The 20,543-nt window shown below is 37.2% G+C and overlaps 1 protein-coding gene across 3 annotated transcripts; it reads right to left on the bottom strand.

Moving 5' to 3' along the window:
• Positions 1–3,997: 3,997 nt before the first annotated feature.
• Positions 3,998–19,232, bottom strand: tbc1d8b (TBC1 domain family member 8B). Of its 3 annotated transcripts, none has more exons than XM_016544003.1 (21): positions 18,821–19,232; positions 16,626–16,736; positions 16,426–16,544; positions 16,079–16,301; positions 15,436–15,676; positions 15,154–15,361; positions 13,793–13,960; positions 13,478–13,579; positions 12,729–12,879; positions 12,435–12,649; positions 10,625–10,742; positions 10,009–10,294; positions 9,269–9,398; positions 8,754–8,852; positions 7,929–7,997; positions 7,593–7,833; positions 7,407–7,472; positions 6,596–6,676; positions 6,196–6,237; positions 5,852–5,949; positions 3,998–4,757 (listed from the first exon to the last, which is right to left on the bottom strand). In XM_016544003.1, exons 1-21 carry the CDS (start codon positions 18,945–18,947, stop codon positions 4,197–4,199), a joined length of 3,456 nt encoding a protein of 1,151 aa, XP_016399489.1. In that variant the 5' UTR covers positions 18,948–19,232; the 3' UTR covers positions 3,998–4,196. The 3 variants fall into 3 exon arrangements, with proteins under 3 accessions (XP_016399489.1, XP_016399491.1, XP_016399492.1); XM_016544005.1 differs by having other exon boundaries at positions 6,665–6,676; XM_016544006.1 differs by lacking the exon at positions 6,596–6,676.
• Between the last annotated feature and the right edge of the window lie 1,311 nt (positions 19,233–20,543).

The raw sequence follows: 20,543 nt of genomic DNA, 5'->3' as shown, positions 1-20,543 counted from the left end.
TGAACAAATCAGGCTTCAGTATCAGAGTAAACAGGAGTTTCCCCATAAGCGTTCAATGCAACGCTCGTTCCCTTATCTCAGGGAACGTCTCGGTTACGTATGTAACCCTCGTTCCCTGAAGGAGGGAACGGAGACGTCACGTCCCGTCGCCACAGGTCCTGTACCACCGCTGAGCGGCCGGGTCACCGGCTCGGCTCCTCAGCGAAAACCTGAATATGCGTTGCATCTGCTGCCTACTTATACTCACGCTGTGATCAGCGGCAGCTGGATGCAATAATTGCATGCCAATGTGCATTGGCTCGTTTAGTTTACACTCGAAGTAGATTGGTCCCTCTATGCGAGATCCCAATTCGTCGGTCATCCGACGTGACGTCGAGAGTGACCGACTGAAAGGGAACGTCTCGGTCACGTATGGTAATCCTCGTTCCCTGAAGGAGGGAACGGAGACGTCATGTCCCGTCGCCACAGTTCCTGTACCACCGCTGAGCGGCCGGGTCACCGGCTTGGCTCCTCAGCGAAAACCTGAATATGCGTTGCATCTGCTGCCTACTTATACTCACGCTGTGATCAGCAGCAGCTGGATGCAATAATCGCATGCCAATGTGCATTGGCTCGTTTAGTTTACACTCGAAGTAGATTGGTCCCTCTAAGCGAGATCCCAATTCGTCGGTCATCCGACGTGACGTCTCCGTTCCCTCCTTCAGGGAACGAGGGTTACATACGTAACCGAGACGTTCTTTAAAGAAACATGTCAGTTCGTATGAAAATTTTAATAATCTCAAGAACCTTTTTCCTTTATTGCTTTTTTCTTTCAAGCTGGGTTCACTGCTAAAGACTTGTTGCACCACAAGTACATTGATATTTATGTGTATTTGTCTAGTTCTTTCCCACAATCCTTTGCTGTGAAGCAAATGATAAATGAATGATAAAGCGGTGTGACCACCAGAGCGGGAACACACGTAAAGCCGAGGTTTATGAGCAAGGTGAAATGTGATATGAAGCCACGACATTTTCCTCGTAGAAACTCCCCATCTGCTCAATAATTCACACACCGTCTGCTCAATCGGCCTCCCACAAGCCATCAGTGCCAGACGTGGTGACAGACACCAGAACAGAAGCGCTTCAGCACGGTGACTGAAACATAGGAAATGCTGTGGACCAGGGGCTGGGTCAGAGGCCGTCGCTCAGGGCATCTCCATGACGTGCAGTCCCAGCATAGCCCACTCTGACATGCTCTCCCCGCTCTCTTCAGCTCTATATATAGATGTGCTCCGCTTCTGTCCACCTGCCAGAGGGTCTAAAAATAGCAGCATGCTCATTTTCCTTCGCTCCAGCTCCGCATCGGGCCGGCCGATCAACTTTCAAACCGCAGTAAGATGGGGGCGGAGATGGAAGGATAGACACTGATATCCTTGTAGTTGTACATGTCTTTCACACATGTCCTGCAGCAATGTGGCTTACGTGGATAACACCATTAAACATGATGGCCTCCCTCAGACTGTTCACTGTAAATCACATTTTATAAAATGGGCTCTAAAATCTGATTGGAAGAGCCTTGTTCATTATAAGTCTGGCATGAACGACTGTCATGCATTTTGTTGAGGAAAGGTGTCGCATTAATATTCTGAGCAATTTTATCTGCGATTTTCGACGAAAAAAAAAAAAACTATTTTAAACATTGACACAGTAAGCAACCACACAGCAATCACCCAGAACACAATAGCAACTACCTAGCAACCACCTAGCAAAACACACACAAAAATAGGGGTGCACTGATATTAAAATTCTAGTCGATACTAATGAGCCAATAATTATTGTGATGTTATGGCAGACAAAACAAAAAAATTCAATTTTTATTATATAGTTTATTATACATTATTATATAGTATGAACATTTGTGCAAATTAATAATGATGCACTGGTATTAAAATTCTAGCTAATACTGATAAGGCAATGATTATTGTGATGTTATGGCAGATAACCAATAAAAAAAAATTAAAATTAAAAACCAATACAATTCAATAAACATATATTATCATATTGTATATACATTTGTGTAAGTTAATAGGGATGCACTGGTATTAAAATTCTAGCTGATACTGATAAGCCAATAATTATTGTCATGTTATGGCAGATAACTACGGAGCCCCTAAAGGGACATGGTGGTGGAAAAAAAATTAGGGGTGGGAGGAAATATTTTTTTGCGTTCCCTCGAGAAACTTAGCGTTCCCTCGCAAAACTTTTGCGTTCTCTCGCAAAAGATATTTGCGTTTTGCGAGAGAACGCAAAAAATCTGACAAATATTTTTTCCTCCCACCCCAAATTTTTTCACTCAATCTGATTTTTTTCCACCACCATGTCCCTTTAGGGGCTCCGTACAAATCTAAATTAACGTATATAATTATTTTTTTTTTGCAGAGATTTGATGATGTGACACAATTTTGCGTCGTGATTCCGCAATGACATCACAACATCATTTAGCAACTTTTAGCAACAAATCGACCTTCCTTTAGCAACTTTCTCTGAAAATTAGTTGGCAACACTGAGCATGAAGCAAACATCAAATGTTCAGCAAGAACAGGAAGAGAGTGACTCTGAGATGAAACGCTAATATTTTAACTTTCAATGCAACTCCTGCAAGATGCCAAGCAGTTTTTCGATGGACTTTGGTGCTTAGTGTGCAAAAAAGCAAAACCAAAATAACTTCCTTAGATGAATAAATTCGAATGGAAAACGCGCACTATGGCTTCCTACTCTGAGGTGCCTTTTAGCTTTAGAAGAACATTACTTTATTACACACAGAACGAAAAACTTTGTTTAGCTGGTGTTGACCTGACGCAACTTCAAACAGAATAACCACAAAATACCAACTTCCCTTTCTTGCATTCGTCACCACAAGCTCTCAACATTTACACAAATGTCTAAATTCTGCATATTCATTGGTCCATTTTAAGCATCATACAACATCTCTTATGACAGGTGAAGTGATTTATCACTTAATGTTTCTTACAGCTTTGACTACATGAACTGACACAAATTACTTATTCAATTTGCATATAATTTACAGCGCAATAGTTCTAAATATTTTCTTGCTAAAGCATTTCAGTATGTTCTGTATGATATTTTTTAATCTGTAAAATAATGGCAGAAAATATACTTGTTTTATGACAAAACTCAAATATATTTTGAAACTCATCTCCAAAATGACTGTGATAATTGTTTAAAGATGAAATAGGTTTCGTTAAATGGAAGCACTTGTGATATTCATACTGAAGTCCTGGATCAAAAACTAATAAGGCAAAAACCACAGATTTCGGTTTGTAGACACAAACACATTCAGTGAATCACAATTACATAACTATAATCTGGAATCCTAATACAGACCTTCAGTGCAGAAGAATATGATATGATGTAGACTAAACTCTGTCTGCTGATTAGCATAACCATTTTGGGCATTCCTAATTGAGCCTCTAAATAAAGAACAACATTTTAATTTCATAGATCATTTGTGCAAGGAAAGTAATGTAAGGCGACCTATGTGTTGAATGAATTCTCAAGCAATATATCTTTTTTCATCCATTAGCAGTTCAACAGCATAGCATTTTGATTTCCCTTAGAATCATCCTTTCTTTTGTGGTTCTACATGTGCTTACGTGTGTTAGGTCAGGCTGGGAATGACAGATGTAGTGCATGTTCTTATTAGCTGGAGGAATGTTTTGAGATTACTCATTGGATAAAGCAGGCAAAGCCTTTTAATGCCATCATCCCAAATCACACGTGCCATTTATACTATTATTTATAACACCTCATTTAGTCATCTGTATTACCTCACAATACCTTCACCTACATTATATCACAATATCTCACTCCAATCATTTATGTTACACAAATAACAATGAACACTAATCTTTTATATTACATCAAAATACCTCATACCCGTTTTACTTCATACTATGCAATCTGAATCATTTTATACCTCAATTCTCTTTTTTTGTTGTTTTTTTTGTCCCTTTGATTTGTACTTGTCCTGTATATGTGTGTCTGTATATAAATAAAAGGATTTCCTCATCTGTAACAGACGTAAGTGTTTCACAAACACTGACCTGTACAAGTCCCACAGAAAGAGAGAAAGAGGAAGGGAGAGGGTTTATGGCTTTTAGGGCAGTGTTTTGCTGTGATTGCTCTGATATAGTGTGTTAGTGTGCGTCTTTAAGCTGGTTTTTACGTGCATGTGCAATCAGAGAATCCGTGTCAATGGCCCGTTCAAAGAAGCGAACGACAGACGGTTCATTCAGGAGAGACGCAAGAATCTGCTCGAAGGAGAAACTCCAGTCCCCGTCTCTGACCGTAGAGGGTGAGCTGGGGGTGTCTGTTGGCGTGTCCAACACGGGGCTGCTGGTTCCGGTGGGACTGCTGGTGGGCGTAGAAGGGCGTGAGGTTGAGGTCGGGGTAATGTCAGAGTGGGACGGGGCAGTTTCTTGTTGACTGACCGGAGACTCAGGTTGGCCGCCTTCCCCCTCAGCGAGGGTTTCGGTCTCAGGGCTGGTGGGTAATGTTGGGGAGGTCTCCGGCTGAGCCGTGCTGGTGGGTGTACTTTGGGGCGTTTTCTGCGGGCTGCTCTCCTGTAGCTTCCGCCCCACCTCCTCCATGCGCAACAGAAGACTGGTCACTCGTGCCACAGCACGGTACAGACTCTCCTCCTCCTCATCACCGTGGAACACTCCGTACAGGGTCTTTGTCAAACCAATAAACTGCACCTGGAACACATACAGTCTATTTAATTAAACTGAACTGAATTTATATGGCTTAACCAGTACAAATGTGTTCAGAAATGACAACAAATCATTGTAGAGGTTACCATGAGCAACACTCCTATTACACTTCAATAAGACAAGTCTCCATTTGAGTTTGTGTGTGCTCAAGACAAAGAAAAGTAAGAGCAGACAGACTATGACAGAGAACAGGAATAGAACTGCACTGAACAAGGTTAGTGAGCAGAGAACGGGCACTGATGAAACTATTGTCAAACACCTCAAAGTACTTGTGGAATCATCACTGATCAGGACAAAGCAAACCAGGTGCTGTACTCAAATAAGCATGAGGAATCTTCTTGAAGTGCCATTTCAGAAATGAAATACTCATATTCCTATTAAAAATATATTCATATTCCTATTAAAAGTACACTTACAATATTTTTTACTACTACATTTGTTTTTACATTTTCATTTGTAGGAAATAGTTTATATATTCACTGTCACTTAATAGTTTCAAAAAAGTTTATTTTTTATTTTTTATAAATTCATGTGTTTATTTCGCAAGGATGTATAAAATTGATCAAGTGTCATAAATAAATGCTATTCTTTCAAACTTTCGTTGAATCAAAGAATCCTGATAAAAATGTTTCTACAAAAATATAAAACAGCACAACTGTTTTTAACATGGGTAATAATAAAAGTTGTTTCTTATAATCAGTATATTAGAATGATTTCTGAAGGATCATGTGACACTGAAGACTGGAGTAATGGCTGCTGAAAATAAAAGTAAAAGTAAGCCTTGGTGAACATAAGAGAAAAAAAATGTGCAATGTGCACAAACAAAGTTAAAACAACAAGAAGGTAAACACTGACTGAACACTTAGTAGTGATGCTACCTTTAGTTAATGTACACAGATGAGCTATACATGAACTGGAAAATCTCAGCCATAGAGACAAAAAATCCATCATTCAATCAATCGTTCAGTCATCATTTAATACCATTAACTGTGCAGTTGCTCTAAAAAAAACAAAACAAAGACATTTATTTTTCTGTACACATTTAATTCTGACCACAATTTCATCTTGTGTGTGTGTACCTGATTAATTCTGGGCAGATCTTTAATATTCCCCTCTCTCCGCTGCAAGTCTTCCTGCCACTGTTTCAGATATTCCTGCAGATCTACTTTAGCACGACCTGAGGGGCAAAATACATCAGATTTGTAAACAGCTCCCTGGACTGGCAATCAATCTCTTTTCAACTCAAATAAATATTTTATGTCTATAATTGATGTCTTTTGTTTATCTGACAAGTAGGCAAGTAAAAATGCACAGTAATTTGGTCATTGCACAGTGACCCTGACCACCCTGTTATGGTTTATTTTGTGATATTGTTTGATATTATATAGAGAACATGATTAGAGGACAGGGATGAATACTTCACCTCTCTCTGGACATTTTCTGATCACTCCATCCTCTGCAGAATCTACATGGAAGAGTGGAAAAAATGTGCAGCCACGAAACAGAGATACTTACACATGCTTGAACAGATATACATGCATACATATATTTTAAAAGCTTTTAAGTCTGGGCACGGATTTGAGTTTCTGTTTCTTGTTAAAACCCCAAAATGACGTGTGTTCCTAGAAATCTAGCTGTTTGGAGGTTAGGTGAGACAAGTCCCTCTTAAGTACAAATAAAAATGCTACACACTACACACAAACATTTAAAACTACACATAAGAACACAAAATAAATCACTGACATTATATCACACCCAGAAGAAAGAAGAAAGAGTGAAAAGAAAGGAGGCATAAGTAGCCACAGAAAGGAGTGAAAGCTGACCAGAAAGACGAGTGGAGAAAGAGTGATCTTCAGCTGGAGGAAAAAATCTAGACGACGGTAAAATCTTACACTCCTGGGTCCCTGAAGAAACACACAAAATATGCAAATATGCACACATTCTTCTACTTTTATTCAAATCTGTAAAAAAGTATCAGTCATGATCTGTCATAAATTAATCTGCACTTATCAAAATGGCCTATTATTTTAAAAAGGCACAGTTACACAAACATGTTACATGAACTTATCACAATCAAGAATGATGGGTTTTAGATAAAGTGCTGGTATCTTAGTAGTTACAGATCCGGGCTAATAATCCAAAGGTTATTGGTATTAAATCCCAAAGTATGTACTTTAAATTCCTTTGGATAAAAAAAGTGTCTAATAACTAACTAACTAACTAACAAAATGTAAAATTTACAAATAAAGGAGATGTAGAGGTTAGATATAGATTATACAGGATCATAGAGCGGGCAGATATATAGATTAAACTGGGTTATAGAGATGCATAGATTATATATTTGACCCAACTATTACACTGCATAAATTATTAAGCATTACTGAGGGGTTAGATATATATACTGTATATTATACATATATATGGATAGGTTATATATAGATAGGTTAGACATACAGGTTATGCAGGGTTATACATGGGTCAGATATATAGATTATTAAGGGTTATTGAGTTATACAGACTGCTTAAGGTTGCAGAGGGGACAGATATACAGATATTATAAGTACATAACCATATCTTATGTTTACACTAAACTTTTATTATAGCACAGTGGCAGAGATCATAAAATTAATTTACCTGGTTGAAGGTGCAGTTTGAAGAGAAATGTTAGTTTTTCTGTGAATGATTTGTTGTATAGGATATCTGCAATATACACACACACATACTCTTGAATGAATCTGACAGGTTGTAAAGCTAGCTGCTATGTACTGAGGTGAAAGGTCAAAGGGCAGTCAGTTTAGTTCTGGGTTAGGCTCCACTTACCCAGACCACATATGAAATCTTTGAAGTTCAAAAGTCCGTCTCCGTTCTCGTCCAGAAGCCGGAAGGCTGATCGTGCCAGTGAGCGTGCGTGCGTGTGTGTGGTCCATGGCTGTAGGAGGTTAAACAGGCTACTAAACTGGGACTGATCCAGCTGGTACTGGTCCAGATATGGCAGGCTGGGGTCATGGTTCTGCAGGGCAGGACTACACACTGACCAGTAACAGCTCACAAAGTGTTGCCTCTGTAACACACAAACAGTCAAAAGACACACAAGCTTGCACAGTTTTTTTGCGGCCTTTAGACACTGAAACGCACAAATCTTTTTGCGTAACTCACTTTAAAAAGCATGTAGAGCTCGTCTAGCTGAGCAGCACTGAACTTCACATCTTGAGCAACAACACGCAACTGCAACAATAAGACACAAATGACAGACAATTAAACAATTTACCATGGACAACAATCTTTACTGCCACTGTATGTGTAAACAATGTGTAAAAAAACAAATTATGCAATGTTTTTGAAAGAAGTCTATTATGCTCACCAAGGCTACATTTATTTGATCACAAATACAGTAAAAACAGCAATATTGTGAAATATTGTTACGATTTAAAATAATTGTTTTCTATTCAAATATATTTCAAAATGTAATTAATTCTATTGATGGCAAAAGTTTCAGCATCATTGCTCCAGTCTTCAGTATCACATGATCCTTCAGAAATCAAAAAACAATATTTTTTTTAAACAGAAATCTTTTGTAACAATATAAATATCTTTACTGACTCTTTTGATCAATTTAATGAATTCTTGCTGAATAAATTCATTTCTTAAAAAAATGATTAATGCTCACAAACTTTTGAATGGTAGTGTATATTTTCCAAAATCAAATTTGCCATACAACTCTATGAATGTGGCTTTACAAGGCAGCTTCTATTTGCATGTTTATTTTTTCCCCCGTTACAAATTAGATAATAATCATCAAAACCTGAGTGAAAAGTTATACATGAATTTCTTAGTATTTTGGTGACCTACAAATGCAAGTACAGAATCTTATATTTTTGTTATTTATTTTGAATTTTCTGAAATTCTAATGCTTTGTTTAATATTATATTATATTATGAATGTAAAGGAATAAGGTGCATATAGCATGGCTTTTGTACTTACTACATTTTGTTTTGTCGTGTCTTCTAGTGTCTGAATGACATAAAGTTTGTTCCTCTTCCGCATGTTTTCCACTTCCTCTGTTCGAATGTCTCCATATTTCTGAAATAAACTTCATTAGTTTGAGCAACCGTCTGTTTCAGGCCTTCCATTTGCTGACCCCAGATCTCCTGTCAGAGGGGGGGTTTCCTCATTCCATGCAACTGACCAGTTTGAAAGTGCTGAATTCTTAGGTGCTCGGAAAAATTACACCTTTTCATTGCACATTCAGATTTTACATTCCTATAAAATGTGTCACCATGAGTATAGTTGTTAATTGCCAAAGCATTAACAAAGACATCAGATGCTCCCATCAGATTCATTTTATTAGTCACTTAGTACAGTTTGTTATAAGTTCACTACCTTAAAATAATAAAAAGTCTGCTCTTACTACATATTGTGATAAACCAGAGCTAAAGTCTTCGACAAGAATATGGATTTTAATGTTCACTACAGTATATTAAAGAGTGTAGCTTTACCTCATATGCTTCTTTGATGAGATTGCTGATGTCAACCTTTTGTATTGATTTGTCATTGGCTGTTGCAGAAGAAGCCTGCTGTACGGTAACTGGCAGGGGACTGTCTTTATTTGTGACACTGTCAAAAAACCTGAAGGATAAAACACAGCTTGAGTTTGTAAAAAAAAAAAAACAATTAACTGCAAAAATTGATGCTATTTACAATTAAAGAGCAGCTTGTCATTAAATGACACTCTGTATGTTCAGTCTTTCTGATCATTGCTGACTGAATCACACAACACACAAAAATGTTCCTTTCAATAATAATAATTATTATTATTATAATAATAAACACATTTTTGTGACACTTTTAAATGTTAAATTTCCCCTTTTAATTGTATTATATTGCACATAACATAACTTACAATGCAGCCTGCTACCAACATGCTTTGGCCATGTTAAAAAAAAAAAAAAACAATTAACTGCAAAAATTGATGCTATTTACAATTAAAGAGCAGCTTAAATGACACTCTGTATGTTCAGTCTTTCTGATCATTGCTGACTGAATCACACAACACACAAAAATGTTCCTTTCAATAATAATAATAATTATTATTATTATAATAATAAACACATTTTTGTGACACTTTTAAATGTTAAATTTCCCCTTTTAATTGTATTATATTGCACATAACATAACTTACAATGCAGCCTGCTACCAACATGCTTTGGCCATGTTAAAAGGACAACATTCCAATCACCTGTTGAGGACTGTGACAGCTTCTGCGTCGTCATGGCAACAAAGCAGATTGTCTATATTATAGTCGAGGACAGCAAGGCCAAGTTGCAGGATGGCTTTGATTCCATCATAAAAGAAGCAGTCGACAACATTCACAGCGCTCTCTATTGGCAATACACTGATGAAGAGAGTCAGGAACCATGACAACGACACTGACGAGAAGAACGACAAGTCTGTCATGTGTTCGGTCAGCTGGGTTAGATGCTCACGGATAAGTTCCTCGAACACAGCCTGGTCCACCAGGGCTCCTGGAAAACATACACACACACACAGACTTGAATAATAGTGTATGCAAAAATAAATAGATTCCGTAAACTGCCACTAGCAGCAACAAACAGAATTGCACAGATAATTGCAGACAGAACAGGAGAAAGAATTTAACAAGAAAAAAACTTGATCATTTGATAACTGTAGGGCACACCTTAACAAACTCAGTAATTATAATCCACTTCAGTTGTGAGAGTAATTAACAGTTCCACTGGCATTGTGTTATAATGGCAACCTGCAGGTTTATTAAGATGATTCAATCACCCTCCAGGTATGAGATTTGTATAACCAGCTCTGACACACACACATACCAATAATTCTGCGGTTGAAGTAGTCTGGTAGCATTCGTTCACACACAGCGACCAGCAGCCAGAATGCCTCTTCCTCTTTAGCATACAGCAGCAACACAGATGTCAGGATATTCATTGCCTGGACAGACCGACATATAGAGAACGAGTGAGATATTGTATGTATGTCTTCTAGCGCAACATGAAATAGTTATAATATATGAAAATTAAATTATTATTAGAATGAGAGGAAGTGGAGTTTTTTAATGAATAATGTGAAAAACACAAATATGCATTAGGCTTGCCGTGATAGACGGTGCTGACGTTAAGCCGCAACACCGGTTACGTCACTTGCCCACCGCGGCACGACCCCCACCGTCGTTTTGATTTTTTATAGTAATAAAAATAATTTAGTTCAGTAAAAGAACAGACACTACAATTAAAAACTGAACATGGCTGCTCAATGCAGCGTGCCGAACTACAGTCGTTTTGTATACCTATTTAAACTTTATGTAAGTTATTTGTTATTTTATATTAGGCATAGCCTGCCCTATAGCATGGTGTATTTTTTCTTTTTTTTTATTAATAAAAGTTCTGTTTTATATATAGGCTAAAGTGAGTTTGACGTTGTATTTTGTTGTTGCATTCAAGCAATTGATGCCGAACTGCCGCTAATTCGAAAGTGAAAGTAAAATGCGCACGGTGCTTTTAAGCTATTTAAAAGCGAAGGAAAGCGAGGAAAAAAGGGAAAACTCAAATGAACTAAAAACGAACAAATAGCTTTACGCCAAATTGCCGCTGTTTGAAAGTGAAAGTAAAATGGGCACGCCGCTTTTACAAGCTATTTAAAAGCAAAGGAAAGCGAGGAAAAGAGGGAACGCCCCCACCGGTAAATAGTTACCGGTGATACCGGTATAACCGGTGGTGTCACACATCGATTAACCGGTGGGAAAATTTCCTCACCGTCACAACCCTAATATGCATTTAAAATGACAGAATTTTGTTTTAAGTGAACAGTCCCTCTAAGAGTTTGTGACATAGTTGTATATAAAAATTTTATATAAATAAAAATAATATGGCTTCCATAGCATTTAAAAAAAAATATTATTCTATGCAATCATCATATCCCTCGAATACATAGACTTCACTTTGCATATTTTCTCTGCTTATACTTTGCATACACCAAGTTTTTGATTACCAAAAAAGGTTCACATTTCATGTCCTTTCTGTTTTGCACAGAGAAATATTTTTAAATGAGTTCCATTTATGTTCTTTATTACCATAGATTCCGCTAGTTTTCATTTCCCTCTTGTTTTGTGCAATGTGCAATAAAAATATCTTGTTTGTGTGGGTGTTTATGTGCATAGTAATGAATAATTGCATTTGTACTAGTCTCACAGTTGCTGTGCATGAAGAGGATGTTGCATACAGACATATTGTACACCAACATAAAGTCTGATCCACTTTGAAGCTACAACCATTCACTTAAGGCCCCATTATAATTCAAGAACGAATTGGTTTGACGTAATTTCAAACAAAATCAGGCCAAAACAAAGGGCCTTTAGACATGACAGGATCATCTGATTGACATGTAAACACTTGCTAAGTGAGAATTTTTCAAACATTTTATGCCATGAACCTCATAAACACTACACCAACATAAACCTGAGCAGCTTGAATCGTGCAGACATTCCGAGTGCAACGTGATGGTTTTGAGAAAGCTTTTTAACATTTTTGTGAACAAGATAATTCAGATGTTCTATAAACTGTGCAATTTGATGCTAAGACCATGTGTTAGTCTAAATGAAAAAGTTGTACGTGTGTGTGCTTTTACCTGGCAGTAACCGATTTTGGGGTTGCGATGAGCATAGGCAGTCAAGACACGCCGAAGAGCTGAGATTCCTGTGTCGCTCTGGAATGCTGGGTGTTCTGGGAGGGAGCGATGCAGATCTCTCTCAATCTCATCACACGCAAGCGAGCTGCTGCCCATACACTCCTCCAGTAGCCGCCCATAGTACCCGGGATGAGAGGTCATGTCATGTACTGCACCTATAACACAAGCAAACATACTTGTACAAACTGTGGCACACACCTACATATACATACACACAACCAGAACAACACACACCTGAGAAGAGCATCCACAGTTCTCCTCTGAGAGTCTCTGGAACTCCTCGTACAATGAGGTCACGTGTTTTTTTGGTGCAAAACATTCCAGTTCCACGGCCATATTCAGCAAAATGGATCTGCCACGACTGCTCCTTCATTCGCTCCTTCAGCTGTCAATCACAATATTACCATGTCAACAGTGGGATCCTTACTAATTAAAAACATACACTATCATTCAAAAGTTTAGGGTCAGTAACATTTTTTTAAGATTTTTGAAGGAAGTCTCTTATGCGCACTAGGATTGCATTTATTTGATCAAAAATACAGTTAAAAAACAGCAATATTGTGAAATAATATAAAAATTCAAAATAACTTTTCTATTTGAATATATTTTAAAATGTAATTTGAATTTTCAGCAGTATAATATGGTTATTTGGTGCTCAACTCAAGAACACCTTTCTTATTATTAACAATGTTGAAAACAGTGTGCTGTGTGCTGCTCAATATTTTTGTGGAAACTATGATGCATTTTTTCAGGATTCTTTGATGAATAGAATAAACAGCATTTATTTGAAACAACCATCTTATGTAACATTATAAATGCATTTAATGTCATTACTGATCAATTTAACGCATCCTTGCTGAATGAATATATTAATCTTATTGAGCTCCAACCTTTAAACAGTAGCGTATACCACATGTTTTGATTACATTAATCATCTTCACTAAACTAACATTACACCAATATTGCAATAAGGTTATCGGTACCATTTTGGGGTCAAGGTTTTCTGCATCATGCGGATGAAAGACGTTCATAAGAGCTTCAGTGCTGACGGCTTGACTTTGCCCCACCATAACACCCTCCTCATCCTCAGAGAGAAAAACACACATGCAATCTAGTGTCCAAAAAGTCTCCTCTGGCATTTTTACAGTTGTCACAAAATCATACCATGAAATATGGGATATTTATAATTTGGAGACTACCTGTAATTTTTAATTGTTTTGAAATATATTATCATGATAAGTATATGCATAAAAAAAACACAATTTCTTATATTAGTGGATGGAGTGTAGAGGAATTACCGGATTACTGATGAAATGCTGGGGGCTTCCTGCTGTCCTACACTTTCTGCGGATGGTGGCAGCAAGTCGCTCAAAATCCCGAACCTCAGAAAAACGCAAAGCTCTTTTGCCACGAAGACACACAGTAAGAGCACGACTACTGCGGTCTGGCAGCTCCACACTAAACACCTACAGGCATACATTAATGCCAAAAACACACATAAATCAGCATTAGTGAAATATAAACACAATGATAACAAAACAGCAAAACTAATGAACTCTCCAAAAGTTTAAAGGCAAAACTGTGAGAATGGCCAAAATGGGGTGCCTCAAGACATAATATGAAAAAAACAAAACAAAACTGATATTTATTCTGGATTTATCACTCAGATACTGTAAGTAAAATGTCTTATTTCAAAATTAATTTTCACCCCCTGTTAATGGAAACCACTTAGGTGTTGAAACTAAGACCTCTTGATTAATTTAGGCAGACCATTGTAATAATTCTCTTGAATTTTCTGAAATGGACTATTTTACTGCTTCTGCAACCTTGTGAAGAAAATACACTTTGGCATACTTGTAAAAAGACTACTTATTATGGAAATATTGTGCTTTTAAAGAATATACTTAAGTGAAAAATGAATGTAATGTTTTGGGGCATTTAACAGCATAATAACCGCAATTAAAGTCCATTATATTAAAGCTAACTGCATTTAATAACAGAAAAAAATATATATTTAAACTTATATTAAATGCAATTAGCTTTATTAACCTGCTTAAGTAGAACTTAAGTACATCTTTATATGTAATTTCATAATTCTGTTGTGTTTGAAATATGGTTAAAGTGTTAAGTGTGAGCCGAATGTACTTGCAGGCATTTATGGTAAATGAAAATATACTTTAATGTCATTTCTATTGAAACTTATATGCCATGTATTTAAATATATTTGTAATTACACATTTGTAGCAATGAAGCTATAATTTAGGACATCTAAAACATATGAACTTTAAATATAATATTGAACAACACACTACATCAATTATAATCAAGTATATATTACATTTGCTTTATTATCATGACAAAAAACTATTAAAAGATATTGAATTAAAAGTGTACTTTAAAGTAAAACTTTTAAGTTGACATTATTACAAAGTGAACTTATGTGTGTTGAGAAACATAGTCACGAAAGTGCACTCTAAGTACACTTAGGTGGTGTTTTATGTCATTTATATTATCTGCAAGTACAGTTTTTAAAAAATATACTTTTAAGATCTGAAGTACAAGTGCACATTCAATAGAATTACGCATACTTCTTTTTCTCAAGGGTAGTCTCCATGACAGACTTCTTTGCAGTTTGCAGAAAAATTTGCAATATACGCACCTCCCATAGAGGGACAATGAGATGGCATTGAGAACCATCCTGGCTTGCAAAGCACAGATAGTTCTCAGAGACACAGATTTTCCCAAGCGTATTGACGTGGCTGAATGGAACCCAGAGGAAACTCTCATACACTTCACAAAGGTTCTCCTCCTGCGGCAACCGGAAAAATGCTCGAAATGACTGATTCCGTGCATGTATTTCCAGAGCCCTGCAAAGATTACAGTAGAGTCAGATATTGTCCAGTAAAAAAAGAATGGTAAGAGAGGAATAAAACTAATGCACCTCTGTGTGACGTGAAGGGGGTTGGCCAGTGGATGCTCAGCATTAAATGTTTCTTTGTCGAAGAACCGCACAATGGTGTAGTCGGCCAGCTGCTGCATGATCAGGTATGTCTGCTGGAGCCTCAGGAGCATTGAGAAGAAATGATCCTCTCCACGCACACACACTCGGATGCTCTCTGCCAACAACACACTCGACGTACGTTCCAGACGGCTCACCTCATCCCAGGGATACACCAGTTTCACTTAGCAAGAAATGCACAAACCATGAATAGTATGAGATTTTGGCAGATGCCAACTATAACACTTATAAGGAGAAAACCATAACATATGAAGCACATAAGGTGTTATATGTGACATATCTCTTATAATCCACAGAAGAAATAAAATCATACAGGTTTAGAATGACATGAGGGTGAATAAATGATGACAGAATTTTCATTTTTGGGTGAGCTATCTCTTTAGGACTTTGATATGTAAATGTCCACTGATACATAAACTTAAGTATAATAATATATGTGGGGCCTTGACACCAACAGATTAAAAATCATTTTTTTAATAAACGCATTGTTTTCACATTATAACCATCATAAAATGTTACTGAGAGCTTGTGGTATTACGTGTAAGCAGGTGAGCATGTTTCTTACCCTCATTTCCCAGCATATAGGAGTAGAAACACAGGAAGTTGGTGCTGAGGTAGATCCAGCCCTGATTTGGCACTCGTCCTCTCCAGTAGCTGCAAGAGAAATAAGTCACAAGCTTCTCTCTCTGAGGCACACCGAACAGAAGTTCAAAGCGCAGCACTGCCTCCCGGAAGCGTTCGGGATCCTCTTCGTCACTGGCTGATGTGCCCTCCTCTGCTATCAGACCCTATATACACACAACATATCGTCACTAACATCAACAATCCAAGACCAGCTGCTGGGACTAACTATCTAAAATACAACAAAACACGAAAACAAGAAAGAAAAGCATTCTAAAGTATCTTTAGTACCCTTATCTTTCCCTGGACAAAACTGGTGATGTCTTCGCCAGAATCAAACACAGCGAGAGTTCTGATGATGTTCTGCTGCAGCCAGTCCCAGTGCTTTGAGATCTCCTCTAAAGATGCTCCTTTACACACACACACACATTATATGAGGATCTAAATGAAGAGAGTCACATACTCATTACTGTGTGCAGCATCTCTCTCACCACAGGCAATGTTCCAGTACACCTGAGAGTCGGGCGTCTGGTGTAAAATGCGAAACGGTGCGACTTTGGCTGTGGAGTCAAGAACTGTGTCCAAAGTTCCAACCAGCAGGCCTAAAACAATGACGTAAAACAACAAACATAACACTACAAAAACAATTTATATATATATTTCTTTAAATCTGCAGTCTGATTGAATTTTGAATATAAAAAAATTAACTTAATATAAAAAGACAACAGCAAAAAAAAAAAGCAATATTTCTATTAAGTAGTCATTATATACAAATAGCAGCCAACTATTTTCAACACTGATCATAATAAGACCTGCTTCTTGAGCATCAGATCAGCATATCAGTATAATTTCTGAAGGATCATGTGACACTGAAGACTGGAGTAATGGCTGCTGATTTTAAATTGTAATAATATTTCACAATATTACTGTTTTTCCTGTATTTGTAATGAAATAAGTGCAGCCTAGGTGTGCATAAGAGACTCCTTTCAAAAACATTAAAACATTATATACACACACATATATATTATTATAATAAAATAATATAGAATAATATTAGGTTTGACTAGCACTTGATTTACTTATTTCAATGTCTCTAATGCACATCAGGATGTTAGCAGGGAATTTAATGTTAGTCATTGAAAACTGCTTATACACACACTGCTTCAGAAAGAAGCTGGTGTATTATGGCCCTTAGCCATGAAGCAAAGGTTTCCATGGTGATGAACTCCAAAGGAAAAAAATAGTCACTAATTAGAGTAAAACCTATAATCAGCTCAACAATAATTGTCGCCATATATTCCTCTGTGCCGGCAACTCCTTGACAATATGACATTTATTACTAAAAATGTATTTATTAATAAACTGTTATTTTGTTTTTTTATTAAGTCAAGTCCCATTTATACAATACAGATTGTTTCAAAGCAGCTTTACATTAATAACAGAAAAAACGGTGTTAATGTTGTAAAATTCATCAGTAATGAAACAAATTAAATTTCAGCTGTAAAGCAGATCTACAGAAGATAATAGTGTCATTGTTACAGCGTTGTTTCAATTCAGTTCAATAACAGTGCTGACGTTTCAAAGCTAGTGTCATTATTCAGCTCATTTCAGTCTATTAATAAGTTGTTGTCATCAGTAACCCAACATCTACCACTGCAGACAATTCCCATCAGACCAATGCCAATAAATCTCTAATGCATTAAAATGCACTCTAATATGTACAGCCATACTTCCGATTTGCATTTAATTGCAGGATTGGATTTAAAATTGAGCACCACTTCCCATGACATAGCTGTGGTCCTGCCATGAACTGCCATGCATCAATTGTATATATATAAAAAAGGAATCTCTGAATGAAAGCTCTAAATAAATTAATCAATTATTAGTAGTAATTTGTCAATATTTTTTATACTGGTATTACTGATATTATACTGAGTTCTCATGCGAATGTACATAATTATAATTATATTTCTCAAAACTCTAAAACGGTTCAGTTGTTTGTGTGTAATATTTAATGTTCAATAAGTAAAAAAAAATGAATGAGTGTACCTTTAAAAAAAAACAGATTAAGTTGGCTTAAAATGACATCAAACTTGCAGCAATCATGTTGCCCTTTACTGATAAGATATTCCCAAATCGCATTACCAATCAATACGGCCTTCTTTCAGAGTGACACTAGTGAGAAAGCATCTGCCAGTAAACACGCTGAATCCACCTGAAACCTAAACAAACTGACGTCACAACGTGACGCAACAACTCCTGTCAAAGAGAAGTAGCAGTCCAGACTTACCTGAATATTCTCCGTATTAAACCCGTTTGGACTTCAGCTTCTAAATATATAATATCTGGAGGAATGTTACATTTTTAAGTACCTTTATGCACACGGCCAGTTTACCGCAGTGGTGACGTCAGCACTCAAAAGAGTCCACATCACATCAGTCCACTGACAGTGAAACTTGCAAAATACCTATCTGCAAGGCTGCAGTAACCCTTGACCTGCTGCAAAACCACTTAAGGTTAAAACTAAAAATCAATCGTTTGGAAAATCATTTGAAGTGTGTTTTAAAGTGTAACATCGAAAGAGAGATCCCATTTGGATACATATTAACACATTAACTGAAACATCAGAGGCTTTTTTCTTGTCTAGTATGGTGCTTGAACACGGATATCGGTGCGTTCCCGGTACCTGTCAATCCGCCGCTGTCCTCTCCGTATCCGCGTCTGCGCTGCAGCACGAAGTAATCGTTGGATTTCTCCGTCACCCATAATTTCAGCGCGTTTTTGAGAAGCACCTCTTCGGGTTTGAGCCACATGCTGGAATCTGTTTTCAGAGATACGCGTCCTCTTGCATGACACTGGTTTCATCTCAAGCGCATACACCCACAGACTGAGTGTTGTTTGCTCTTGCACCGCTTTTCCCACGTCGACAGAAACTGAGCCAAAGACAGCAACACCGGCGCCACTGGGATTGTAGTCTTCCACGTCTGCCCCGCTGAGAAGAGGAGAGTGCCGGCCTGAAAACTACCCACTACAATTCCCATAATCCCCGCGCCACCTCATGACTTCGTTTCAAATTATTTAAAGGGAAAGCGACATATGTTTACGACGCGTTGTCCTGATACCGCCCGTAGCCGTTTTTACCTGGAGCTCATCGGGTTCGAACACGCCAATGCCTTTAAAAGAAATCCAGAAATAGGGATGGGAATCGTAAAAAATTAATGATTCCGGTTCTCCTAATTAACGGTTCTTTAAGTAGCCTACTTTTAAAGAAGTAATAAAAGGCGAAAGATGTTTACATTTTTAAAAGGTTATACGTTCAACAACTGGTTCTTAATATGTATTAAAAACTCTAAACGAACAAAATACTGTGACATTTTGTGAAACGCCACGGATTACAAAACAACTTGCGTATTTTCAAGAAACCATTTCATCAATTGCACCATTTAAGTCTCAAATAATACAGTAGTTCTTGGCGCAAGATAAATGACAAAAGCAATACTTTTAGGTTCAGTAAGTGATTCAGATTAGTAACAGCTCCGAACGGTGTTAGGTGTTTTTGATTCACTAAAAAGAACCGAATCGTAAGATTCATTCGTTTCAAGAAGCGATCTACTGGATCGCGCTGTAGATTCATATTTGACTTTTTTGTTTTTGTTTGTTCGTTTTTATCATCGGCGGAAAAGCACACATTTGAGAATCGTTAAAGGAAACGAACATCATAAAGAAAATTGAATAACTGAACAAGAATAATCACATACAAGGGCAATTTCATAAAAGATTTTATTTACAATGTTCATTTTAATGTTAGTACTATTCATTTGAAAGAGTAAAGAAATACTTCATCCCTTATTTAAATATTAAAATCAAGAGAACTTTTTCCTTTAAAACCATCCCTATTATGTCTATGTAGTGAGTAATATACATTTGCACACATACATTAGTGTGTAAGGCACAATACTTCTGAAATTTACAATTTCCATCAAAACTGGAACAATATAATTTATTAAGCTACAAAAAGAGGGGGAAAGTACAGCAAGTCCACTGATTTACAGCAGGTGGAGCACTGTGTCTCTCTCTCTCTCTGTGTCTCCACAGCTGCTCATCATTACACTTATGAAGGCAGAGTCTCAAACCCTGAACACAACCACAATGGGAATTATACCCTGAATCAGAAATCACAATTCCCTGAATTAACCACAGACAATTAAAATATGACCTCCGATTGACCCAGAAATCATTGTGATCACCCACAGAGAAAAAAAAGAGTCACACACAAACAGAGAGAGAGAAAGAGAGAAAATTTATAGGCACTTAGTCAGAAACTAATCAGAAAAGGGCTCAGCAGTGCTTTGTTATAAGTCCTCAAATCAAAAACCCTTCATTCATCCGTATGAGTGCATTGTATCAGT

Source organism: Sinocyclocheilus rhinocerous, unplaced genomic scaffold (genome assembly GCF_001515625.1).
Source record: "Sinocyclocheilus rhinocerous isolate Xijiao unplaced genomic scaffold, SAMN03320098_v1.1 scaffold520, whole genome shotgun sequence".
NCBI lineage: Eukaryota > Metazoa > Chordata > Actinopteri > Cypriniformes > Cyprinidae > Sinocyclocheilus > Sinocyclocheilus rhinocerous.
This window is presented reverse-complemented; position numbering and strand designations above follow the sequence as displayed.

Excerpts from the sequence above, each read along its gene's own strand:
- tbc1d8b (XM_016544003.1), bottom strand. The coding sequence starts at position 18,947 with ATGTGGCTCAAACCCGAAGAGGTGCTTCTCAAAAACGCGCTGAAATTA. Across the intron at positions 13,961-15,153 it reads TCATTGTCCCTCTATGGGAG|GTGTTTAGTGTGGAGCTGCC; the intron begins GTGCGTATATTG and ends GTATGCCTGTAG. Across the intron at positions 13,580-13,792 it reads AGCATTTCATCAGTAATCCG|GATGAGGAGGGTGTTATGGT; the intron begins GTAATTCCTCTA and ends TTTCTCTCTGAG.